The 26111-nt window shown below is 42.9% G+C and overlaps 1 protein-coding gene across 1 annotated transcript; it reads right to left on the bottom strand.

The window, feature by feature from the left end:
- Positions 1–1307: 1307 nt before the first annotated feature.
- LOC106995411 (RNA-binding motif protein, Y chromosome, family 1 member B-like) lies at positions 1308–20504 on the bottom strand. The gene is made up of 8 exons (XM_015128653.3): positions 20375–20504; positions 19865–19968; positions 17286–17460; positions 5512–5664; positions 3425–3539; positions 2434–2544; positions 2247–2332; positions 1308–1840 (listed from the first exon to the last, which is right to left on the bottom strand). The coding sequence occupies exons 1-8, from the start codon at positions 20481–20483 to the stop codon at positions 1551–1553; spliced, it is 1143 nt and encodes a 380-aa protein (XP_014984139.1). The 5' UTR covers positions 20484–20504; the 3' UTR covers positions 1308–1550.
- Positions 20505–26111: the final 5607 nt, after the last annotated feature.

Below are 26111 nucleotides of genomic sequence, written 5' to 3'. Positions count from 1 at the left end.
TTTGCAGCCTTTTCCTTTAAACATTGATGATCCTGTCAACATTTTCTCATGAAAGTGCTTCCTCCTTGCAGATTATTTTGCTAACTGAAGAATTATGGGCTATAAAACTTATGGAACTTCATATATTCCATTCTGTAAGTTGCATGTTCAGGAAAGTTAAATGGTTTACTTACGTGACTCCTATTCTTTGTATTTTTGTCATCAGATAATTTATTAAATATTTAAGCCATCCCCTATCTGAAATTTTATGCCGTTGTTTTATACACTTAACTCTCCAAAAAGCATATGGTTTAAAGTATTCCTATTCATATCTTCAATGATATCTGATAGGCTTGGCGTGGTGGCTCCTGCTTGTAATCCTAGCACTTTGAGAGGCAGAAGAGGGTGGATCAGGATTTTTAGAGAAGCCTGGCCAACATAATCAAATGTTGTCTGTACTAAAAATACAAAATTTCAGCCAGCTGTGGTGGCACACACCTTCAATGCCAGTTACTCGGGATGCTGAGAAAGGAGAATAGCTTGAACCTAGAAGAGGGAGGTTGCAGTGAGCCAAGGTCCAGTCACTGGACCATGGCTTAGGTTATGATAAAGCTATACTCTGTCTCAAAAAAAAAAAAAAAAAAAAAGTAAATTTGCAACCCTCCTAGATTATTCCTATTTGTAAGAATATATTGCTAAAACACTGCTTACAACATCCATTGCCAAATATTTGAAGACAATATTAATGTGAGTACCTCCCAAAACTAAACACTCATTTTTCACTATGTAAACTAGGACCATTTAATTTCATTACGCTATGTACCTAGAAACTTAGCCGGTTCAGTTTTGATTTCCGTGGAAAGTATGTTTTCATTACCACTGTCCCGCTTCAGTCACAGAATGCTTCAAGAAGAATGGATGTTTTAAACTCTAGTTTCAACAATATCTAAGTATTATTTTTTGACCTTTACTATTCCTCCAAAGGATAAACATTTCAGCGTGAGGCAGACAGTTTCTGAAGGCTTCTGAAACTTGAATTTGTGATTCATCTACTAGGTCCCCCAAAGAGAAGAGATTACAGGTGTGAACCACCTTGCCCAGCTGAAGCTGATAAGTTTTTAAAAAAGAAACACAGCCTAATTAGGAAACTTATGCAGCTTCCAAGGGAGACTTCACATGTGCCTACTTCTGTACGTATTTATGTGCAAACCAACAAAGGCATTTTTTTACAAACAACACAATTTACTCTCCTATTGAATTTGCTTTTCAGCATGTGTAGCAATAAAATCAGGCATTCTGCATTCCATGTATAGGTTTATTCTGAAAATTTTACTACACACATTACACCTAAATAGATAGCTTTCAAACAGTATTAAAAATAATGAAATTATTTTGAAAAAAAATTCCTTTTCAGCTCAAAAAATTCATGGAGGAAGTTAATATCTACCTCTCCCCACAAAACTAACCTGTTTCTAGTAATGGTACTCCGGTAATAATGCAGAAACAACATTTTAATTTTCGATAACCAAGGAAGGTTTGGTATGCAAGAGCTATTATTTTAAATATCTGCTTCAGTCTCCTTTTTCAGATCGTCTTCCCCCAACATCTTTTCTAGAAGCCCTGTAACTTGAGCTCCCATATTCTTCATGAGGATCACGGCGCACCCTATCCACTGAAGGTGGATATGTTCGTTCTTTTCTGCCACTGTGCTCACGACCACTGGAATAGAAATCACCACGGCTCCTTGAGTAACTCTCCCGACTTCTGTCATACCTATCTCGTGTATTGTTATAATCATGGCGACTGCTTCCACCAAAAGTCATACGAGGAGCTGGTGCAGGTGGTGCACCACGAGAGGTCCCTGCAGGGTTGATAAAATAATAGCACTTATGTTAAACTACATTTAAACATTTTTACTGGTATCACTAAACCAGAAACCAGTTAAAGTTCTATTTGGAAACATCTGCGTTCCTCTGCCTCTGTTGACAGGATATTAATTGTGACTGCAATAGCCAAAATGTTTCATTTGAAAGAAGTGTCAGAGTAGTATTTGGAAGCTTAAGAAACTTTATTCTAAAATAAAGGTTGAGTCACATTTTCTGTAAATGAATTGAAGTTCTAACCTTCATATAGATCCATAGGCTTTATAGTGTTAACATTTCCCAATATTTAAACATGTTATGTTTTTCCTTTGTAATTTTCCATAAAATTTTGTTACAACAATGATCTGGTCTACTAAATATAATCCTATAATTTACAAAACATACCTGGACTGTTACAATAACTCTGATATGCCTCTCTGTAAGAACATCCACTTGGTTCTGAATCATCTCTACCACGGCCATCATGTTCACTACAAAACACACACACACACACACACACAATACTTTGTTAGTGTCAGAATGAACAGTTTAAGATATATATTGAACAAAACCAGAAAATGTTATATAGTACCCGTATCCTCTAGAGGAATGTTCATCACGGCGAGAACGACCATAATCACACCATGCATAGTCTTTACGTGGTGGAGCATAACACCTGGTGTCTCGAAAACCTGGATGATTTCTGCTTGCATAAGTCAAAGAAACAAATTTCAAATGATCAACTTCTAGTATCCAAAACATAACCTGTTTACAACTAAAATAAATAAATAAATAAAGGGCCAGACATCTAAACAGACATTTCTCCAAATGTAATATATGCAAATACCCAAAAAGCACGTGGAACTGATACTCATAATTAGGGATTCAGAAAATGCATTTCTAAGCCAAAATGTGATACCATGCTTCCCACATACTGGAATGCCTATAAACTGTAACAAGCTAGAAATATAGAGTCTTTGAGAAGACGTAGGTAAACTGGAACCATGAAACAGTGCTTGTTGGAATGGAAAATTATGCAGCTACTATGGACACATGTGGTGGGTCCTCAAGAAAACAAACATAATTATCATATGATCAAGTAACTCCACACATATATATCCAGAATTGAGTAAGTGTACTCAAACTAATATTTGTGCCTAGAGATACTGCGGTGGAAACAACCCAAACAAAATAATGAGTTAACGGCTTGTGTAAGGAGTGAAGTGCTACGATGTTCATAAACCTTCAGGGCATCCAGCAGAAAGAAAAGAGACAGACAGAAAAAGCCGTGTAGTGTTTGAGCCCAATACAAGGAAATGCCCAGAACAGGTAAGTTCACAAACAGAACACAGATTGGTGTTTCCTGGAGGCTGCGCAAAGGAAGAAAATGAAAGGGACTGCTTAACCGGTAGTGTAGTTGTAGTTTGGAGTGATGAAAATGCTTTTCTACTAAATAGAGGTGGTTGTTGCACAACACAGAATGTATTAAATGTCACTTATTTGTTAACCCCCAAATGTTTAATTTTGTTATGTGAATTTCATCACCACAACAAAAATCAACTATTTTTTCAATTTTCCTTTACCTATCCTTAGTTGCATAAGCATCATCTCTTGGTGACATACTGTCGTTTCTCCAGGAGGAGAATGGCTCTCTGCGTAAAGGACCTGCGTAGCTCTCTCTTCCACGTGACATGGGACCTTTAATTTAACATGATTACGTATTATGTAAAGTACAGAGAATTTCAAATACTATCGTTTCTTCTCTAAAACGACTTTAAAAATTATTTCTCCCCTGACTCTCTTTCTCTTTCCCTGAGTTACCAGACATTCATGACACCCTCATTATAGCTTAAAGCTTTGTATAATCTCTTGGCTCCTGCAAGCCCAGTTCTTCTTAAACACAGCTTAAGCTAAACATTAATTCTCAGGGTAACAGTTCATTCTTAACTGTTAACAACTAGCTAGTTATTATTTTCCTTTCCATATGAATTACTGATGACTATTAATGACACAGGGAAAACATGTAAAACCATCAAAATGTACACTGATATTAAAGTTTACATGTATCATCCTATCTCACCTGAAAAAAGTAAATTTATCCACCTTGTTCAGTCCATCTCACACACACAAGTACTGTAACCTGTGAACTACCGAATGTGAAATTTATACATAAAAGTTCTCCTTTATCTCTAAGTGGTTGGCTCTATCTTAAATGAGGACAAATTAAAATATGCTACTCAAGCTTTTCTAATGATGGCTAAGATTTATTTTACATGGAATAAAAACTACCGGTAAAAAAGTCACTACATCATTGTGCCTCATTCAAAACAAAACAGGTTTTCCTGTAATATACTCTTCACATGCTATTTCTTACAGGTCAGTCTCTCACCTATGATGTGTTCACTGGCTAATCTTTTAGTGGAAATCTGCTAGCTTATGTATTGTGAACTCAATTACTATTTAACTTCACCAATCCTCTAATACAAAATGGAAAATTGAAAATGGAAGGTTTCCATTTCCTCCACAATATGATGCACGCCTTAGTAAGAATTTTAATTTGTTCTGCTTAAGCTTCTTTGCTGAGAACTGTCACTTTTTTGCCTTGCTTTCTTCTGTTCAGTCTGAAATCTTACTCTTCTCCTCCTTCTCAAGATTATTACTTCTGTTCAATCCTACTGCTCACCTCTTATTGCTTAGCTCTAAATTCTCTCCTCAAATAATTTCAAATCCTGCACTAAGGAACTTGTGTGAAGGCGTACACATCCCTGTACAATCTTAATGGTAGATATACAGCCCCTGAATTTCACAACTCTGCATTTCTGTGAAAAATGTTGGACTCCTTCATGTCTCCATTTCAATGCCTACTTACCCTGTTAAATAGTATTAAAGCCCAGTGACTGCTTTTCTGCTAAATGCTCTTGTAGTATCCTCAAAGAACCAGTAAGAATGCCTTGCACACAAGCATTACCAAGGTCACAGAAACTGTATGGACAGGCAGAGTGGCTCATGCTTCGAGCCACTCTGGAAGGCTGAGGCAGGTGCACTGCTTGAGCCCAGGGCTTTACTGTCAGCTATGACAATGTACTGAGATCCTGTCTCTACAAAAATAGGGAAAGAAAAATTGGATATGTGTGGTGGTATATGCCATGAGCCACAGAAACTCAGGAGGCTGAAACAGGAGGATTGCATGAGCTCAGGAATATAAGGCTGTAGTAAGCCATCATCTCACCATTGCAGTCTGGCCTGGTGAGAGCAAGACTCCAACCTGACAAAAAAAACTGAACATGCAATTTTTAGGTTGGAACACCAGGGTCAAATACAAAGGGACGTAGGATATGGAAGGATTCCTTAGATTAAGAAGCCTCCTATCAAAGAATACTGCCAGGAACTTTAAGAACAATTAAAAGGAATTTTCTAGCAAAAAAAGCATTAAATGGAGCGTTTGCCTCTTTGTAATCATTTCTTTGATCTGCAGTTAGAAGGTCAAATATTTCTTCACCATAAATCTGAAATTCGCCTAGTGAGATTCAAACTAAAATAAAAGCTATCAATCAATAAATAGGCCCATGTATGTGTCAATTCTAATATGTTCCTCAATCTTAAGCATTCAGATAAATAGTTCATTTTCAGTCATACAAAAACTACGGTCTGGCTCTCAGGTAGCATTTACCTTGGCCTCCCATCCCATCATTGCTTCTTGCCACAGTTGAAGGAGCAGATTTTTTAGGAGGAGGACTTCCAATTCTTGAATATGGACCTCTTTTAACTCCAAACGTTCCCCTAGAAGAACTCATGTGGAGATTAAGAGTGTATCCGCCATCACCTGTGTTTCATACAAAATCTTTTTAGTTGAGAAACATCACTGTTTCTTAAATGGCTAAATTTTAGATGTGTATAAATATTTCCTGCACATTATAATCGTAAAATTGCACAATTCTCTAAACTAATAAACTTTAGTGTTTCTATATGAAATTACTTTAATTCAAGCAATAAAAGTCCATTTAGAAAATCCACAAAAATAATCAGAAATCTTTATACATTGGTGTGAGAGAGAGATGTGGGATACGTGGAGAGTGAAGAGAGAGCAGAAATCTACAAGTCAAATTTCTAAACATAATCTAGATCAAGAAAAACATATTAGGATATCAGTGATAAATGGCTACTCATATCATTCGGGCATGAAGAAAGCTTCATCAAAACATATCGTAAAATTAAATTCCACTCAAAGGAACTCAAATAATTACAGAATCAAAAAGTGACACCTTAGAAAAATACATGGTCTCTGAAACTTGTTAACATAATTTAGAATTCTTAAATTTCCCTTATTTAATAGCAATTTTCAGCTTGGGCTATGCTCAATTATAGTAACCTTTAAGAACTGCACATTAAATAATGAAAAATATTACAATCGATCAAGCGATAGATAGATAGATAGATGGATGGACAGATTCCAATTCCCTGGTGGTGTCACATGTAATAACAGGGATATTCTCATACATGGCAGAGCAAGATCAATTGGATCAAAAAAGACACAAAGCTCTGTCTCTTAGAATGAATCATATGCTGCAATTTCAACTTGAGCAAACATCTCTAATGAATCACACATCTAGTTGTTCAAACTCCAAATGAAATGTTAAGAGATAATACAATTTACCTAACAGGTATATTTTAATGCATGGTTTGCTTTGGTTTTCTTAAGTAAAATTTGACCCCTCATTCCTATCGAGTAAATCAATCACAAACACCATTTACAGTGACTCATCCTCCAGCAAAGAAAGTTACATACTTATTTGTGAAGCAGTGCAGTGATTTTTAGACTTTTCCTGAGTCACAGACTCTCTGAAGAAATTAGAGTTCTACATTCCTTAAATGGCAGATGCTATATGACAGGCCAATCTGCAAATTCTCCATATGAAATGAAAAATAAAATAGATTTGCATAGATGCTTGCACATGTATACACAGAAAAACAAATATAGTTAAATCAATCCTAAAATACTGAGTTACGGCCGGGCGTGGTGGCTCACACCTGTCATCCCAGCACTTTGGGATGAGGAAAGAAAAAGACCCTCTCACAATGTTGTATCCTCAGCACCTGTTCTTTAAAAAATTAATAATAAAAACAATGAAGCAAAACTAAAGACAGACAGCCTGGCCGGGTTTGCCCGGCCTAAACCTAATAGTTAAAAATCAACTTATGACTGATGTTCCTGACATTATGTAAAAGAACGCAGTGAAACTCCCAGCCCTGTTTTGTTTCTCTCTGACCACCGGTGCATGCAACCCCTGTCACGTACCCCTTGCTTGCTCAAATCAATCACGACCCTCTCCTGGGAAATCTTTAGTGTTGTGAGCTCTTAAAAGGGACAGAAATTGTGCACTCAGGGAGCTTGCATTTTGAGACGGTCGCTTGCCGATGCTCCCAGCTGAATAAAGCCCTTCCTTCTACAACTTGATGTCTGAGAGGTCTTGCCTGCCGCGCGTCCTGCTACATTTCTTGGCTCCCTGACCAGGAAGCGAGGTAACTGACCGATGGCCAAGGCAGTCCCTTAGGCGGCTTAGGCCTGCCCTATGGAGCATCCCTGTGGGGGACTCCGGCCAGCCTGAGTGACACCATCCAAAGAGCGCTCCCATAGGCAATTGCCCCAGTGGAACGCCTCACCAGAGCAGTGCACGGCAGGCCCCCAAGGAGGATTAACGCAGTGGCTGAACACTGGGAAGGAACTGGCACTTGGAGTCCGGACATCTGAAACTTGGTAAGACTAGTCTTTGGAACTTGCCCCACTCCATCTGAGTGGAAGCGTGGCCTGATCACCCACGGTGTGCCTGGATTGGCACTTTTGTTCTGGTTTTGTCTTGACTTGAATTGCTGGATACTTTGGATTTGGTTTTGACTTGGCTTAAATCTCTTGGTGCTCGGATTTTGAATTTTGTGGTGTTCTGATTTTGGTTTGGTATAAACGATAAAAGTGTGTGTGTGCCCTTTTTACCCGTTCTTTGTTTTGTGGTGAGTGTTTCTGGTGAGAGTGTGGTATTTTGTCCTGGAGAACATGGGTCAGGCACAAAGCAAGCCCACCCCATTGGGAACTATGCTAAAAACTTTCAAGAGAAGATTCAGTGGAGACTATGGAGTCACTATGACTTCAGGAAAACTTAGAACTTTGTGTGAAATAGACTGGCCAGCATTAGGTGTAGGCTGGCCATCAGAAGGAAGCTTAGACAGGTCTTTAGTTTCAAAAGTATGGCACAAAGTAACAGGCAAGCCTGGACACCCAGATCAATTTCCATATATAGATTCCTGGTAACAGCTAGTTTTAGATCCCCCGCAGTTGTTAAGGGGGCAGGCAGCAGCACTACCAGTAGCAAAGGGACAGTTGGTTAAGGAAGGTTCTCGCTCCACCGGACAAAGGAAGCCGGTTCCTAAAGTTCTGTCTGACTCAGAGCCCGAGGACTCATGGCAAGAGATGGCACCAACTGTGCCCCCCACCCCCGCTTATCAAGCGGGGAGGCCCCCTTCTCCTGAACCTGAAGCCCCCTAGACCATCCAGAGTAGACAAAAAAGAAAGTGAAGCTGCAGGAAAAACTCCTCCCTTGGCAGCCTGCTTACAGCCCAAGACTGGAATCCAAAGGCCCCTAAGAGAGCAGCGATATACCGGGTAGATGAGGACGGACACATAGTGGAAAGGCGTGCCTTTGTGTATCACCCTTTCACCTCTGCTGACCTCCTCAACTGGAAAAATAACACTCCATCTTACGCTGAAAAGCCTCAAGCTCTAATTGACTTGCTCCAAACAATTATCCAGACTCATAATCCTACTTGGGCTGATTGCCACCCGCTACTCATGTACCTCTTTAACACAGGTGAAAGACGAAGGGTGCTGCAGGCAGCAGCTAAATGACTAGAGGAGCACATCCCAGTTGATTATCAAAATCCTCAGGAATATTTAAGAATTCAGCTGCCAGGAACGGACCCTCAATGGGACCCAAATGAAGGACCAGATATGGAGAGGCTAAAACAATACCAGGAGGCATTAACTGCAGGGTTAAGAAAAGGGGCTCAAAAGGTTACTAACGTAAATAAAGTTTCTGAAGTCATCCAAGGAAAGGAGGAAAGTCCAGCCCAGTTCTATGACAGACTCTGTAAAGCTTACTGTATGTATGTACACTCCTTTGGATCCGAATAGTCCTGAAAACAAGCGTATGATTAATATGGCTTTAGTTAGAGTGGAAGATATCCAGAGAAAATTGCAAAAACAGGCTGGGCTTGCAGGAATGAATACCTCACAGCTACTGGAAATAGCTAATCAAGTATTTGTAAATAGAGATGCAACAAGCCGCCAGGCCAGGCGAAACGCTGATTTGCTGGCTGCGGCAATTAAAGAGATCCCCCAGAAAGGGCCAGAAAAGGGGGGTTCCAGAAGGAATGCCCAGTCCAATCACTCACGTCTGCAATGTGACCAGTGTGCCTATCGTAAAGAAACAGGACACTGGGAAAACAAATGTCCCTAACCAAGAGAAAAACAGACTGATGCAGAGCAAAAGATCTCAAACAAAGATGAAGGAATTTTGTTCAATCTAGCTGAAGGGCTGCTAGACTGAAGGGGACCGGGCTCAAATGTCCCGCAAGGAGCCCATGGTCAGGATAACAATAGGGGGCAAGGACATTAAGTTTTTGGTCTATGCCGGAGCTGAACACTCAGTAGTAACCACCCCAGTGGCTATCTTATCTAAAAAGACCATTGATATAATTGGAGCAACATGAGTGTCCGCCAAGCAGGCTTTCTACAACCATAGACCTGCTCGGTAGGAGGGCATAAAGTGACTCACCAATTTCTGTATATGCCTGACTGCCCATTGCCTTTGTTGGGAAGAGACTTGCTTAGCAAGATGAGAGCCAATATTTCCTTTACAAAACAGGGCTTTTCACAGCTGGAGTTACCAGAAACGGCAGTCATCATGGCCCTTACAGTACCCCGCAAAGAAGAGTGGAGACTTTTCCTAACCCAGTCAGGCCAGGAAATAACACCAGCTCTAGCTGAGCGATGGCCCCGAGTATGGGCAGAGGACAATCCTCTGGGGCTGGCAATCAATCAAGCCCCAAACATACTCACAGAAGTTAAGCCTGGGGCCCAGCCACTCAGACAAAAGCAGTATCCGGTTCCCAGGGAAGCCCTTATAGGAATACAGGCTCATCTTAAACACTTAAAAGGCTTCGGGATTATAGTTCCTTGCCAGTCTCCATGGAACACCCCCCTCCTACCTGTCCCTAAACCAAGGACCAAAGACTATCGACCTGTATAGGACTTACGCTTGGTAAACCAAGTTACAGTGACTCTGCACCCAGCAGTTCCTAACCCATACAACACTGTTAGGATTGCTGCCAGCTGAGGACGGCTGGTTTACTTGCCTGGACTTGAAAGATGCCTTCCTTAGCATCAGGCTAGCTCCTGAGAGCCAAAAGCTGTTTGCCTTGCAGTGGGGAGATCCAGGGTCAGGTGTCACCACTCAGTACACTTGCACTCGGCTTCCCCAGGGGTTCAGAAATTCCCGCACCATCTTTGGGGAAGCGTCGGCTCGGGATCTCCAGAAGTTTCCTGCTGAAGACCTAGGCTGCACCCTGCTCCAGTACGTAGGCAACCTTCTGCTAGGACACTCCATGGCAGTCGGGGGTGCAAAAGGGACAGATGCCCTGCTTCGGCACCTGGAGGACTGTAGGTATAAGGTGTCCAGGAAGAAAGCTCATATCTGCAGACAACAGGTATGCTACCTAGGATTCACTATTCAAAAAGGGGAGCACAGCCTAGGGTCAGAAAGAAAGCGGGTCATCTGCAGCCTACCGGAACCTAAAACCCGGAAGCAAGTAAGACAATTTTTAGGGGCTGTGGGATTTTACAGATTATGGATCCCAAACTTTGCAGTGCTAGCTAAACCACTGTATGGAGTTACAAAGGGGGGGCGACAGAGAGCCCTTTGAATGGCGGACTCTACAACAGCAAGCCTTTCATAAGTTAAAAGAAAAACTTATGTTGGCCCCAGCTTTAGGATTACCAGATTTGACAAAACTTTTCACGCTCTATGTGTCAGAAAGAGAAAAAATGGCAGTGGGAGTTTTAACTCAAACTGTGGGGCCCTGGCCAAGACCAGTGGCCTACCTCTCAAAACAATTAGATGGGGTTTCTAAAGGCTGGTCTCCATGTCTAAGAGCCTTGGCAGCAACGGCCCTGTTAGCACAAGAAGCTGACAAGCTAACCCTTGGACAGAACCTAAATATAAAAGCCCCCCATGCGGTGGCAACCTTAATGAATACCAGAGGACACCATTGGCTAACAAATGCCAGATTAACTAAGTACCAAGGCTTGTTACGTGAAAACTCCCACATAACCATTGAAGTCTGTAACACTTTAAATCCTGTCACCTTGCTCCCGGTATCTGACAGCCCTATTGAACATAACTGTGTAGAGGTGTTGGACTCTGTCTATTCTAGCCAACCAGATCTTCGAGACCAGCCGTGGGCATCGGTAGACTGGGAATTATATGTGGACGGGAGCAGCTTCATCGACTCGCAAGGAGAAAGGTGTGCAGGATATGCAGTACTAACTTTGGATGACGTTGTTGAAGCTAAGCCATTGCCTCAGGGCACTTCGGCCCAAAAAGCAGAACTCATTGGTCTTACTCGGGCTTTGGAACTCAGTGAAGGTAAGACTGTAAATATCTATACTGATTCTCGATATGCCTTTCTAACCCTTCAAGTACATGGAGCATTATATAAACAAAAAAGCCTGTTAAATTCTGGGGGAAAAGACATAAAATATCAACAAGAAATTCTACAATTATTAGAAGCAGTGTGGAAACCACAAAGGGTGGCAGTCATGCATTGCAGGGGACACCAGCGGGTTTCCACCTCAGTGAGCCAAGGAAACTCCTGAGCAGACACAGAGGCACAAAAAGCAGCATCTACTCCTTACCGGGCGTCAGTCACAGCCCCACTACTCCCTCAAATGCTTGACCTGGTGCCAACTTATTCTAAAGAGGAAAAAGACTTTCTTCAAACAGAGGGAGGACAAACAATAAAGGAAGGATGGATAAAGTTGCCAGATGGAAGAATAGCTGTGCCACAGCCGTTAGGAGCTGCAGTCATGCTGGCTGTACATGAAACTACCCATCTAGGCCAAGAATCACTCAAAAAGCTGTTAGGCCGGTATTTCTACATCTCACACTTGCCAGCTCTTGTTAAAACAGTGGCTCAGCGATGCGTTACCTGTCGACAACACAGTGCAAAACAAGGCCCCTCTGTGCCTCCCGGCATACAAGCCTATGGAGCAGCTCCTTTTGAAGATCTTCAGGTAGACTTCACAGAGATGCCTAAATGCAGAGGTAACAAGTATTTACTGGTTCTAGTGTGTACTTACTCTGGGTGGGTGGAGGCTTATCCAACATGAACCGAAAAAGCTCATGAAGTAACCTGTGTGCTTCTTCGAGATCTCATCCCTAGGTTTGGACTGCCCCTATGAATTGGCTCAGATAGTGGGCCAGCATTTGTGGCTGACTTGGCACAGAAGACGGCAAAGATATTAGGAATCACTTGGAAGTTACATGCTGCTTATCGACCTCAGAGTTCCGGAAAGGTAGAGCAAATGAATCAAACTATCAAAAATAGTCTAGGGAAAGTATGTCAGGAGACAGGATTAAAACGGATACAAGCCCTTTCTACAGTATTGTTTAAAATTAGGTGTACCCCTCTAAGAAAACAGGATACTCCCCTTATGAAATTCTATATCACAGGCCTCCTCCTATACTGCGAGGACTTCCGGGTACTCCCCAAGAGTTAGGTGAGATTGAATTACAGCGGCAGCTACCGGCTTTGGGGAAAATTGCCCAGACTATCTCAGCTTGGGTAAATCAGAGGTGCCCAGTCAGCTTATTCTCCGCAGTTCACCCTTTTTCTCCAGGTGACCATGTGTGGATCAAGGACTGGAACGTGACTCCATTGCGGCCACAGTGGAAGGGACCCCAGACTGTTGTCCCGACCACTCCCACAGCTGTAAAGGTGGAAGGAATCCCAGCCTGGAGTCACCATAGTCGTGTGAAGCCTGCAGCAGCTGAGACCTGGGAGGTCAAACCAAGCCTGGACAATCACTGCAAAGTGACCCTGAGGAAAACGACAAGCCCTGCTCCAGTCACTCCCGGAAGCTGACTGGTCTACGCATGGCCGAAGCATGAGGAAAATTGTCGTGGGACTTATTTTCCTTATAACATGGACCCCTCTCAACCTCCCATGATCACAGTCTTTGAAATAAGACTAAGGACTGGTCCTTTCCTAAAAGACACAAGTAAAATAATAGTTAAAACAGAAGAAAGGGGGGTCCTCAAAAATGTAACCTTAAAATTTGATGCCTGTGCCACTATTAATAATAAGCTGCACAGGATAGGATGCCGTTCTCTAGATTGGGGAAAAAGTTACACAGCAGAAAATAAGTATATCTGTCAAGAATCATATTCACATGACATGTGTCAGTACTGGTCTTGTGTCATTTGGGCTACCTGGAAAGAAGATGGAAAAGGTCCTGTTTGGCTCCTCCAAAAAGGAAAAGCCAGCCCCTCCTGGATGAGTGGGGGCTGCAATCCTTTAGAATTGATCATCACAAACCCCTCAGACCCAGAATGGAATCAGGGAAAATATGCAACATGAGGCATTGATGGGAAAGGAGTAGATCCTAGCGTAAGCCTCCTAATAAAAGGAGATATTCAAAGATGCTCCCCAGAACCAGTATTTCAGACTTTCTATGATGAACTAAATGTGCCAGTACCTGAGATTCCAGGAAAAACTAAAAATTTGTTTTTGCAAGTAGCTGAGCATGTAGCCCAGTCTCTAAATGTCACTTCATGTTATGTTTGTGGAGGAACCGTAACAGGAGATCACTGGCCATGGGAAGCCCGAGAATTAGTTCCTACAGACCCAGTTCCTGATGAGTTCCCAGCCCAGAAGAACCACCCTAACAATTTTTGGGTTCTAAAAACCTCAATTATTAGACAGTATTGCATAGCTAGAGAAGGAAAGGGATTCACTCATCCGTAGGGCGGCTGACTTGTCTTGGGCAAAAGCTGTATAATGGTACCACAAAGACAGTTACACGGTGGAGTTCCAACTACACAGAAAGAAATCCATTCAGTAAACTTCCAAAGTTGCAGACTGTTTGGGCCCACCCAGAATTCCACCAAGACTGGACGGCGGTTATACTGGATACGGGGACACAGAGCTTATGCTAAGCTGCCTGATCAGTGGACAGGTAGCTGTGTAATTGGTAGCATTAAGCCATCTTTCTTCTTACTGCCCATAAAAACAGGTGAACTCCTGGGCTTCCCAGTTTATGCTTCCCACAAAAAATGGAGCAGAGCCATAAGTAACTGGAAAGATGATGAATGGCCCCCAGAAAGAATCATACAATACTATGGCCCCGCCACGTGGGCTCAAGATGACTCATGGGGATATCAGACCCCCATCTACATGCTCAACTGAATCATACGGTTACAAGCTGTTTTAGAAATTATTAATAATAAAACCGGTCAAACCTTGACTATTCTTGCCCAGTAAGAAACTCTAATGAGAAATGCTATCTATCAAAATAGACTAGTTCTTGACTACTTGCTAGCAGCTGAAGGAGGAGTTTGTGGAAAATTCAACCTTACTAATTGTTGTCTACACACAGATGATCACGGGCAGGTTGTCTACACATAGATGATCAGGGGCAGGTTGTCTACACATAGATGATCGGGGCAGGTAGCCGAAGATATAGTTACACAACTGGCACATGTACCCATGCAAATGTGGCATGGATTTAATCTGGAAGCCATGTTTGGAAATTGGTTTCCAGCAATAGGATGATTTAAAACTCTTATAATAGGAATAATAATAATAACAGGAATCTGCTTACTGCTCCCGTGTATGATACCTATACTTCTCCAAATGATAAAAAGCTTCGTCGCTACTTTAGTTCACCAAAATGCTTCAGCACAAGCGTACTATATAAATCACTATCAATCTATTACACAGGAAAACATAAATAATGAGAGTGAGAGCTCCCACTAATAAAATGAGTGAAAGTCTCAAAGGGGGGAATTGAGGAAAGAAAAAGACCCTCTCACAATGTTGTATCCTCAGCACTTGTTCTTTAAAAAATTAATAATAGAAACAATGAAGCAAAACTAAAGACAGGCAGCCTGGCCGGGTTTGCCCGGCCTAAACCTAATAGTTAAAAATCAACTTATGACTGATGTTCCTGACATTATGTAAAAGAACGCAGTGAAACTCCCAGCCCTGTTTTGTTTCTCTCTGACCACCGGTGCATGCAACCCCTGTCACATACCCCTTGCTTGCTCAAATCAATCACGACCCTCTCCTGGGAAATCTTTAGTGTTGTGAGCTCTTAAAAGGGACAGAAATTGTGCACTCAGGGAGCTTGGATTTTGAGACGGTCGCTTGCCGATGCTCCCAGCTGAATAAAGCCCTTCCTTCTACAACTTGGTATCTCAGAGGTTATGCCTGCGGCCTGTCCCACTACAGGGAGGCCGAGGCAGGAGGATCACGAGGTCAGGAGATGGAGACCATCCTGGCTAACATGGTGAAACCCCATCTCTACTAAAAATACAAAAAGATTAGCCAGGTGTGGTGGCGGGCACCTGTAGTCCCAGCTACTTGGGAAGATGAGGCAAGAGAAAGGCATGAACCCAGGAGACGGAGCTTGAAGTCAGCCAAGATCACCCCACTGCATCCCAGCCTGGGCAACAGAGCCAGACTCTGCCTCAAAAAAAAAAAAAAATACTGAGTTACAGATATTACATCTAAACAGACAGTTTTCAAATAGCATTCAAAATTATAAAATTACTTTGAAAAAATTCCTTTTATTCAGAATACCTCAAAAAACTCATGGAAGAAATCAGTATCTACCTCTCCTTACAAGGTATAAAAAACAAACCTATTTCTTATAGTGGTACTCAGGTAATAATGCTGAAACACCATTTTAATTTTCGATATGTGAGCAAGAATTGATATGCAAGAACTATTATTTTAAATATCTACTTCCATTTCCTCCTTCAGATCGGCTTTCCCTAACACAACTTATAGAAGCCCTGTAACTTGAGCTACAATGTGCTTCACAAGGAGGGTGGTGCGCCGTTCCCTTCTTCCACCATGCTCACCACCACTGGAACAGAAATCACCATGGCTCCTTGAGTAACTCTCAGACTTCTGCCATGTCTATCTCGTATACTGTTATAACGTGGTGCCTCCTTCCACCTACATCATCCGAGGCCCTCGCTCACGTGGTGCACCACGAGAGGTCCCTGCGGTGATGATAAAATAATAGAAGGTATGTTGACCTATTTCAACATTTTTACTGATACCACTAAAGCATGAATCAGTTAAAGTACTATTAGGAAATATCTGCTTTCCTCTGCCTTTGTTGTCAGGATATTCATTAGGCCTGCAATAGTCAAAAGGTTTTATTTAAAAGAAGTGTCAGAATAGGATTTTTTCTTTTTTCTTTCTTTCTTTTTTTTTGGAGACGGAGTCTTGCTTTGTTCCCCAGGCTGGAGTGCAGTGGCATGATCTCTGCTCACTGCAAGCTCTGCCTCCTGGGTTCAAGCCATTCTACTGCCTCAGTCTCTCGAGTAGCTGGGACTACAGGTGCCTGCTGCCACGCCTGGCTAATTTTTTGTATTTTTAGTAGAGACGGGGTTTCACTGGGTTAGCCAGGATGGTCACAATATCCTGACCTCGTGATCCACCTGCCTTGGCTTCCCAAAGCGCTGCTGAGATTACAGGCGTGAGCCACCGCGCCCGGCCAAGAGTAGGATTTTGAAGTTCAAGAAAGACTTAAACTTAGATATTTCCTGAGTCACAGACTCTTTTGAATAATTAACGTTCCACATCCCTTAAGTGGAAAATGCTTTATGGCAGGCCACTATGCAAATTATCCCTATCAAAATATTTGCATCCATGTGTCTACGTGTATACACAGAAAAATAAATGTTGTGAAAGCAATCCTAAAATACTGAGTTTCTAATGTCCTTTTGGAAGGTTTTCAAGATTTCACTGTATTTTGACAATGCAGTATCTATGAATTACGGGGCCCCAAAGTAGAAACTCTAAAGTATTATGAATGTGAATGAGTTCTGCAGAAAACCTGCTGAGTACAGACAATCAGCATTCATAAACTCAATTCAGTTAGAAATTTACATTATTCCCAAGCAAAGTAATTAAGATTTTAAAACAAATTTTAGATATTAGTTCAATCTTTCTTATAATACATCTTTAGTATTTACAAATGATTTTGCTTATTAACAAGAATTTACTTTTCCTAGGAAGTAAATAAAATTGAGAAATTTCTACATCTTCCAACACTGTCTTTCAGTCCTATGGTTCCATCTTTATGTTTTAAAACATTACCCAAGTGTCCTCCACGTGAGTGATGCCGCCCTCTTGTTCCTCCACTACTTCTTGTAGATCTCAGACTTCCCAAGGGGCTTCTGTGTCTTGAAGGAGGTGGTATTCTCCGCGTACCACCACTTTGAAAGGATGGTTTGTTGGCTTGTTCTACTTTTATTGCTTTTCCATACAAAAACTGAAAGAATAAAGTATACTATCAATAGTTGTCACATTTAACCTAAACACATTTTACAAACATTTTACATCAACTATATTTCAGTTCTACATGTTTTCACTGAACACAAACATTTTTCTTTTCTTTTTATTTTTTCCTGAAATTATCACGTCCTTCACAATTTGCTGAGCTCATGCCTTCCATGAAGGGATAAACACAAATTCTATTATTCAAATTCCTTGAAAAGCCTCCAGTATTAAAAAATAACACCTCAAAAAAATTAACCCATCACACATTCAGTCAGACAATGTAGCACATCTGTTCTTTACAATACATAATTTACTTCATCTTTGCACCCACTTCACTTATTTAAAAGCTTCAGTGTTTCAAGTGCATATAAAAGAATGTGTCATTTTAAAAAGTAATGTTAGTTATTCAAAGACATTAGTTATTCATTTTGAACAGTTTCTTATTTATTGTGCTCACACTTACCTACAATCTCCCAGTATGATTTACAATTCTATATTTACTCTACTTCTGTTTCCTTAAATGTGACCTAGAGTTGGTCTCCTTCATGTTTTCTGCTGTACTAATTTCTTATTTGGCGTTAGATGTGTCCCTATAAAACAGTTCTTAGTAGAGTACTGCATGTTATTTCTCAGAAATGCTTAAATGTCCTAATTAAATTCACAATAACTTTCTTCAGTTTTATCTTTTCTATAGGCCAAAGTAATGTTTGAAAACAGTTCAGCTAAGAACTCTATTTAAAAATTACATGGCTTTTGTTATTTGAGGGAAGATCTTAAATACCTTCCAAGATCTCTTGCAGCCACATAGCCAGTTGGTCCTACCTTGAGACTTCTTTTGCTATTTCTCGGCAAAAACGTTTTCCCCAGATTTGCACTTGGCTGCTTGCTTCCCAGTATTCCAAGGTCAGCCAAAATTTCTTAAACTCTTCATTCCTCCTGAAAACTCTAAGTACCTCCTTATTTCCATTCTTAATAGTTATGTGCATATAACATTTATATTTATTTTTATACAATAAAATATGTGAGATGAAGGGGTTTAGAAATCACATCTACAAAAATTACCTCTTCTGCTGCTTAAAATCTAGTGGAAACAATTATCATAGATTACTACTACACATAAGTCAAAATTATCTCCAGTCCCGACACCATGACATGAACAGAAAGCATGTTCTACCACACCTTCAAATACAAGAGTATAAGAGTGAATAAAAATATACTGTCTGCTATGTACCAGGAAGTGTGCTAGATGTAACAGAAATAAAAGCAACTAGGAAAGTTTAAATATGCACTAAAGACAATTTAACAATCGAGAGATTAATACATGGTACAGGGAGTACAAAACACCTAGTATATATGCCTAGGAAGAAACTATAAAATCTAAGGTGTTTTTGAAGAATAAATTATTATTTCTTAGACATTTACAGAGAACAGCAATGCTCACCAAGTCCAAGAAAGCATACTCGAGATAGCATGAAGGGTAACAGAAACTAAAATCAGATTGTGATATGTGATAATGTTATAAAACACAAAAAGCTCCAAAGGGTCCAGAATGGAATGACCTTAACTGCAAAACGTACAGGAATTCAGTAGCTAACAGTATTACAGAAAAGTTTAAAGCTGTAATAAACACACACTCCCTCAAATTTAAGATTCAGTAGGACAAGAGACCATGGACTGGATCAAAACAAGTCCACCAATACACTGGGAAAATCAGGAATTATGTACGCATGTTACATAAATCACTTTGGTGACAGACTAAAAATGTTCTTAGGAGAAAAGGGCAACAATGGGGCAAAAATGGCAGTCAGTTGTTCTGTTATCCAAATTCAACGTTCTCACATTATTTTCTATGTTCAACTTCTTAACACTTCCTTCAGTGAAAAGGTCTTCTTTAAATATACGTTCTCTAGAATATATTTTCAGAGAATGGACAAGAATGTTTCCATCTTGTGAGTCTGTCTAGGTGTCTCTTTACAGAAGATTTCTTTCTTGTAAGTGTGTCTAGGTATATATCCACAGTTTGTCTATGCTACAAAAGTATTTCCAGGAATTGGAAGTAATTCCATTAACAGCATTTAATAAACATTGACTTCTTTCTGTCATATTCCTGAGGGTTCTTTCTAAGTTTTAAACCTTTGTAAGCTTTTGAAAATCTATTTACACTCGTATTGAAGTACAAACACGGACACTGGATTACCATACAGTAATTCATATAATGTTTATTTCTATATGCTTTCAAACACACTTGCATCTATGAGGCAGAAAGAAGAGGATGGCTAAAGCATTTAAATCATATGGCGATCTGCTATCTTCAAAAGTTTAGTAATACTAAGAGGACCTAGTGATACTGCTAATTGAAAAACGGAGTTAAAACATTATTCACTAGGGACCCTTACCTTTCCATTCATATCTTTGGCAGCATTCTTAGCATCTGCAGGGTTCTCAAACGTAATAAATGCAAAGCCTCTACACTTGTTTTTTCGATCTTTCTTCCAAACAACTAAAATATATGAAAACATTTTACATTTATATAACTAACTTATCATAGTACTAAACATCTTAGAGTTACATGAAATTTAAAAAAATTGCATTTCACATCATCACTATGATTCTTAATACTAAGTCATCTGTATAGTCTGCCTATTATATTTCATTTTGCTCACTAGCTGCACAAATAATTTACTTTTGCTCGTTTTCCTTCTGAAGTAGTAGGTGACCCTTTCCACAAACCCTTCAGCTGCTGCCATGAGAATTATCCGAATATCAAACAGAAACTTCAAAACAACAGTTAAAAAACAAAACAAGAAAACACTTTAAGAATTTAAGGAAATATTTTGAGTATATGTTTACTGTGGTAAAAAATAAATACAAAATATACAGAAATATATGTTGGCATTAAGAGTTACCTTCCGACAAGGGACCATGTTTCCCAAATACTGCTTTAAGCGTCTTTTCATTGGCTTCTCTGCTTAGCCCACCAATGAAAAGCTTGCCAGGCTGATTCACTTCCATCATTTAGCTGTAAAGGGTAAAAAATTATTTACAGTCAGATAACAAGAAGGAAGCCCAAAAGATAAAAATTTTATTACATACTGTGTTGAAACCTCAAGTGAAATACCCTTACAGAGGCTGACATCTTCTTTGTATTTCTTACTTGAAACATGAAAAAGGTATAACATACAGAGCAAAAGAAGCACCAACTTCATGGACAAACGCTGCATTTTACCATAAACCTCACAAAAACTCGTTTATAAAACTTAGATAACAAAAGCTATTGTGATTTTCTAAAGTTGCAATACTCAGGAAGCCCGCATTTAAATACTTTAATTTGAAAACTATACATTTAGGAGGTACATGTGATTTTGTTTGTGTGTTTGTTTCCTTTTTTTCCCCCAGAGACTTCAATTTCCTTTAGCCAAAGTGTACTTCCATTAATAGCATTAAATAAATATTGACTTCTTTCTCTCATTGTTCCTGAGAGGAGGACTGAAGTGTCCTCCAGCCAGCCTCAAGTGATCGTGCCACATCTCAGCTTCCCAAGTAGTTGGGAGTACAGGCCCTTGCAACCTTAGCTGGGCGTGTGTGTCTGTGTGTGTGTGTGTGTGTGTGAATACACACAGGTTTCCCTATGTTGTCGAAGCTGGTCTCGACCTGCTGGGCTCAAGTGATCTGACGGCATGAGGCTATGAAACTGATGGGATTTCAATGGTGAAACACCACGCCAAGACTGATATTTGGATAAATGATTTAATTCACCTAATTAAAGTACTTGCTTTCTTGGGGGAGAATATTTTAAATATTTTACAAATGTTTAGTGATTTGAAATATACAAGAGATCAGGGATCCCCAAACACTGGCCTCCAGCGGGTACCTGTCTCTGGCCTGTTAGCAATCCGGGTGCACAAAAGGTGGTGAACCACTCCCACTGCCTGAGCCCAGCCACCTGTGGGATCAGCGGAGGCACTGCGTTCTCACAGGAACGCTACTGTGAATTGTGCATGCGACAAACCTACGTGGCAATTTCCTTAGGAAAACGTAATGTCTGAGAACAACCTAAGGTGGAACAGCTTCATCTGGAAACCATCCCACCTATCCTCCCGCTGCCATGCCCTGTCCCCCTCACAGATTGGCTGCCCAATCCCCACCCCCGTCACACTGCTCTGACCCGAAGCCCCGCCACTTCCCGTACCCACTGGGGCCCTGATGCCCACCATCCACCCCGACGAGTCCAGCGCTCAGCCTTCTCACCCTACCCACCCCTTGTCTGGGGAAAAATCACCTTCCACTAAACCAGTCCTTGGTGCCAAAATGGCAACAGATTAAAGGAGCTCATTATGTTACACAGGCTGGTCTCCATCTCCTGACTACAAGCCACCCTCCCACCTTGACTTCTCAAAATGCCAGGATTACCAGAGTACATCGGCGTGCTAGGTTAATAAAATAACTTGAGTGCGATTATTTCGTTTCCATTTTAGGCTATCTATCGCCATTTATCTGGATTACACTCACCTACCCGGTTTAAAGTATTTACCATACCAGAGATACAGGAAACACTACCAATACTGTCTTACAAGAAGGCAGACATTTCAAGGCTTTACAGACACAAATTTGAACTGTGATTATTTATGGCCTCAGACTTCTACATACACTAAAGTAACGCAATTTACCTCCAAAGTTGATTCCTGCCAGGCAAATCAGACATGCGACACGTGCTGAGTAAAAGGACAAGGTTTTAATCACAGTGGTAAAGTATATTGCCTGTATATTTATTTATTTATTTATTTATTTATTTATTTATTTATTTATTTATTTATTTTTATTATTTTATTATTTATTTTTTTGAGACGGAGTCTCGCTCTGTTCCCCGGGCTGGAGTGCAGTGGCCGGATCTCAGCTCACTGCAAGCTCCGCCTCCCGGGTTCACGCCATTCTCCTGCCTCAGCCTCCCGAGTAGCTGGCACTACAGGCGCCCGCCACCTCGCCCGGCTAGTTTTTTGTATTTTTTAGTAGAGACGGGGTTTCACCGGGTTCGCCAGGATGGTCTCGATCTCCTGACCTCGTGATCCGCCCGTCTCGGCCTCCCAAAGTGCTGGGATTACAGGCTTGAGCCACCGCGCCCGGCCGCCTGTATATTTAAATTATGACCACATTCACAAAGAAAAACCGCTATAATAAAAAGTGAACATGAAAACAACGGGGCCCTAGCTCGCTGTCCCACAACTTACCCACCGGTCAGACACGGCCGACGGTAAAGGGAAGAATCCTCAAGAAACAGACAATGAATTCATAAAAATGAGTTCCTTAATAACACTAGCGATTTCTTTCCCTACTTTCTCCTCCCATAATTCAACACCCACACATTGAAAACCCATCCGCTTTTACAGACAACACCCAAAAAGCTCGCTGTCTTTGTATGTTTGCCGAGAGACCAACCTGAGCAGAGAAACAAAAAATAAAGATGCTTTTGAGTAGGACAAACAGCCTCTGGGTTCCGGGGCCCTCACGGCACACGCACTTGGCTTCAAGACGACGGTTGGCCGACTGGGGCGTACGATGCCACATCCGCACTTTACGCCAAGGGCGCCGGAAGTGCCGGAACAGGCGCCACTCTCCGCGACTTATCAGTGCGTGGGTGGTGGGCGTGTTCCGGGGTTTCCCGCATCCGGGAGGCCTGCAGTTCCAGCCTCCCGGGGAAAGACTCCTGCGAGAAGCCATCAGAGCTTCTATCAGGTGGCACCGGCAGTGTGCACTTTGAAATTGGGTGCTTGGAAGTCCTGCACCCTAACTGGCATGCTGACTGTTGTAAGCCATTGACCCACAGTGAACACATGAAACATCTCTCTTCGGTTGGTTGACCAGGTAGATATTACTGAGAATTGCCGATCTAGTGTGTAGAGAGAGGGACCAGCGCCGGGTGCTTGGGCGGCTTAGGCACAGTGGAGTCGGGCGGGAGCGTGGGAGGAAAGTCGCCTTCTATTACAGAAGTACAGGAATTCCCCTGCTCTTGAGGACAAAACCCTTGCAGGGACTCCTGCAGGTCTAGCAAATACAGGCTCCCAGTATCATGCTTTCTCCCTGAGCATTCCGAAGGACCTCTCCTACAGTGCCCTGGGTACACTGGAGGCCAGCAGCCAGGGATGCCCATCGATGGCCTTTGTGGACGCTGTGCCGTGCTGCCTTACTGACCCAGAGGCTCCCGCAAGCGCAGTTGCGGCCGCAATGTCTGCTGGCAGGGCTCCGCAAGACCAGGACTTCTGCCTATGGCCCCTAGAATCCTGTACGCCAGTGACCCTGCAGCGGCCCAGGGCCCGCAGCGGGTAAGGCGGGCTGCGGGCCCGGTGGGGCTTACCAGAAGCACTGTGTCCACGTAGGTGTGGCAAAGGATAGTCAGCAGGAGACGCCCGCGGTCCTCCAGGGGAGCAGCCCCCAGAGGCCAGATGTTGCAGAGGTGTGGGGAGGAAGGAGTAGGCCGTGGACTGTGGGAGCTCTGGAGGAGGGCCCCCGTGGTCAGCCTTGAGGCAGGAGAGCGCGGCAGTGGTGCAGAGGGAGGAGGCGGCCTTGAGGGAGGATGCAGTGCTGGTTGTGGACAACATAATGGCGGTGGTCCAGGTGGAGGCCAGGGAGGAGGCCGACACCAAGTGGCAGCAGATGGATCAGAGGGCACAGACTGGCCCTGGCTCTGGCCTCAGCCAGCAAAGGACTCTGAACATTCTTCTCTTGGAGCTGGGCTACATGAACACCCCAGACCCCAGGGCATCCCCAGTTTCTGGGCCAGATCCTAAACCTTGCAGCTGCCTGTTCCGGATGGCTGGCAGCTGGGGCTGGGTGTTAGGCTTCCCAAGGCAAGATGGGGTGGGGCCAGGCCAGAGCTGCCCAGGGTCAGCCAGAAGATAGGGGATGGAAAACAGGAGGGACACCAAGGTCAGGCTCCTATAGATAGGAGGGCAGCTTGTTTGCAGGTGCCGCAAGAGCACATGGTAGGGACGGGGAGCCAAGATCATCACTAACAATGGAGAATAACAGCGCCAAGTACCCTTCACACACAGCAGACTGTTGAAGGGCACTTTTCTCTTGGAAAGTCCCTGGAGGAAGGGGAGTCTGCATGGCCATGCCAGCCATGAAACCATCGCCACTCCCCATGCCTGTTTCCAGCAGGCTCATGCCAAAAACCCAACGTGCACACCCAGAAGTCAGCCCGGATCACACAACATGAAGTCCTGCTTAACTACATGATGGAATTGCATGTCAGGCTGTGGAGATTGTGTCTGGGGAAGAGGTGGCGTTTCCGCGTCAGATTGATGTCACCCTGGTGCCACAAGGTGTCTCAGCGGGAGAGCTGAGAAGAAGAAAAGCATGCTTCACCCAGCTAGCAGACCACCTCCACCCATCTAGATGAAATGGTCCCTTGAGTCTCTCCCCTTTCTCCTTCTTAGCCAGGCAGGTGGCAGAACTCAGCCGTCCCGGGAACGTGCAGCAGGATGAAGTTTCCCTCTTCTCACCACACTTACTTCTGCATGGAAGTGATCATGAAGGAGCACTGCATTGGCGTCCTCCTAAAAGGAGTGCCTCGCAGCATGTTAGGGGAGGTGGTATGTGGAAGGGTACACCTGGCATAAGACTTTGGGACCCCTCTCCCTCTAGGATACTGGGTTTCTCATTCCACTGCAGGCTAGGGGTTTCGGGATCATGAAGGTCAAGCCCCAGCTACCAGCAGGACTCTGCCTAACTGAGGTTCTTCAGCTGGTTGCCTGACTGTGAATGCCTAAGACTGCAGCCTTGCTGAGGTGGGGCCACTGTGGAGCCTCATGTGAAAGGAGCTTGGGGGTTATTCCTTGGCCTCTGGGGAATTGACTTTGAGCCAAGACCTGACATGTCCTGGAACACTTTCCCCAGTCCCCCAGATCATCAGCCAGGGCCTGTAGCTCAATCCACTGTAGTACTACCTGAGGGAGTTAGGGCCTCAGAGAGGGAACAGAGAGGAGGCCACGGCTGGGGGCTGATAGGCCTGTGGGTACTGGAGCTATGAGACGCCTGGAGAACCCAAAGTTCAGAAAAGAGACTGCAGTGAACAAACCCAGACCATTCATGGGCTGAGGGAGAAAGGCTCATCAGGGAACTGTAACATCCACATTTCAGAACTGACCCCCATGTTTCACCCCAGCCAAGTAAGCCCAAGGCCTCTTCTCTCAGCCAGGCAGCCTCCTGTCCTTGCGACCTGAGTACGCGCTAATCACCGTCTCTGTTCTTTCTCTCCCCCAACCCCGCCTTCTCCTGCTCCAGACTTCTCCAGCTCTCAGAGGAAGCCCTGGGGGAAGGTAAGTGGGGTCCGAGGCCCCGATCCCCATTCCCCCTCCCCAGCCTTTCTGCCCTACAAGACATTGACGTCCACCTCACCTCTAAGGATTGCCGTGTGTCCCTGTCTAATCCTCTCCTATCTCCCCCTGCCACCTGCAAGCCCCAGCTCTCATCAGCTGCAGAAATCCATGAGGAAAGGTATGAGAACACAGGACTTCTGGTTCCCATGAGGGGCCCAGGGCCTGGCTTGAGCCCACATGGGAGTGTGGGAGAGGGTACCCAACAGCCAAGGGGCACGAGCTACCAGCCAGCCAAGGGGCCCCCACAAGTGGACCTAATGTGACCCAC

This window comes from Macaca mulatta, chromosome Y, assembly GCF_049350105.2.
Source record: "Macaca mulatta isolate MMU2019108-1 chromosome Y, T2T-MMU8v2.0, whole genome shotgun sequence".
In the NCBI taxonomy this organism is placed as follows: Eukaryota; Metazoa; Chordata; class Mammalia; order Primates; family Cercopithecidae; genus Macaca; species Macaca mulatta.
Note: the sequence above shows the minus strand (reverse complement) of the source record. Positions and strands in the feature narration are given on the sequence as shown.

Excerpts from the sequence above, each read along its gene's own strand:
- LOC106995411 (XM_015128653.3), bottom strand. The coding sequence starts at position 20,483 with ATGATGGAAGTGAATCAGCCTGGCAAGCTTTTCATTGGTGGGCTAAGC. Across the intron at positions 19,969-20,374 it reads ACATGGTCCCTTGTCGGAAG|TTGTTTGGAAGAAAGATCGA; the intron begins GTAACTCTTAAT and ends CATATATTTTAG. Across the intron at positions 3,540-5,511 it reads TGATGGGATGGGAGGCCAAG|GTCCCATGTCACGTGGAAGA; the intron begins GTAAATGCTACC and ends GTTAAATTAAAG.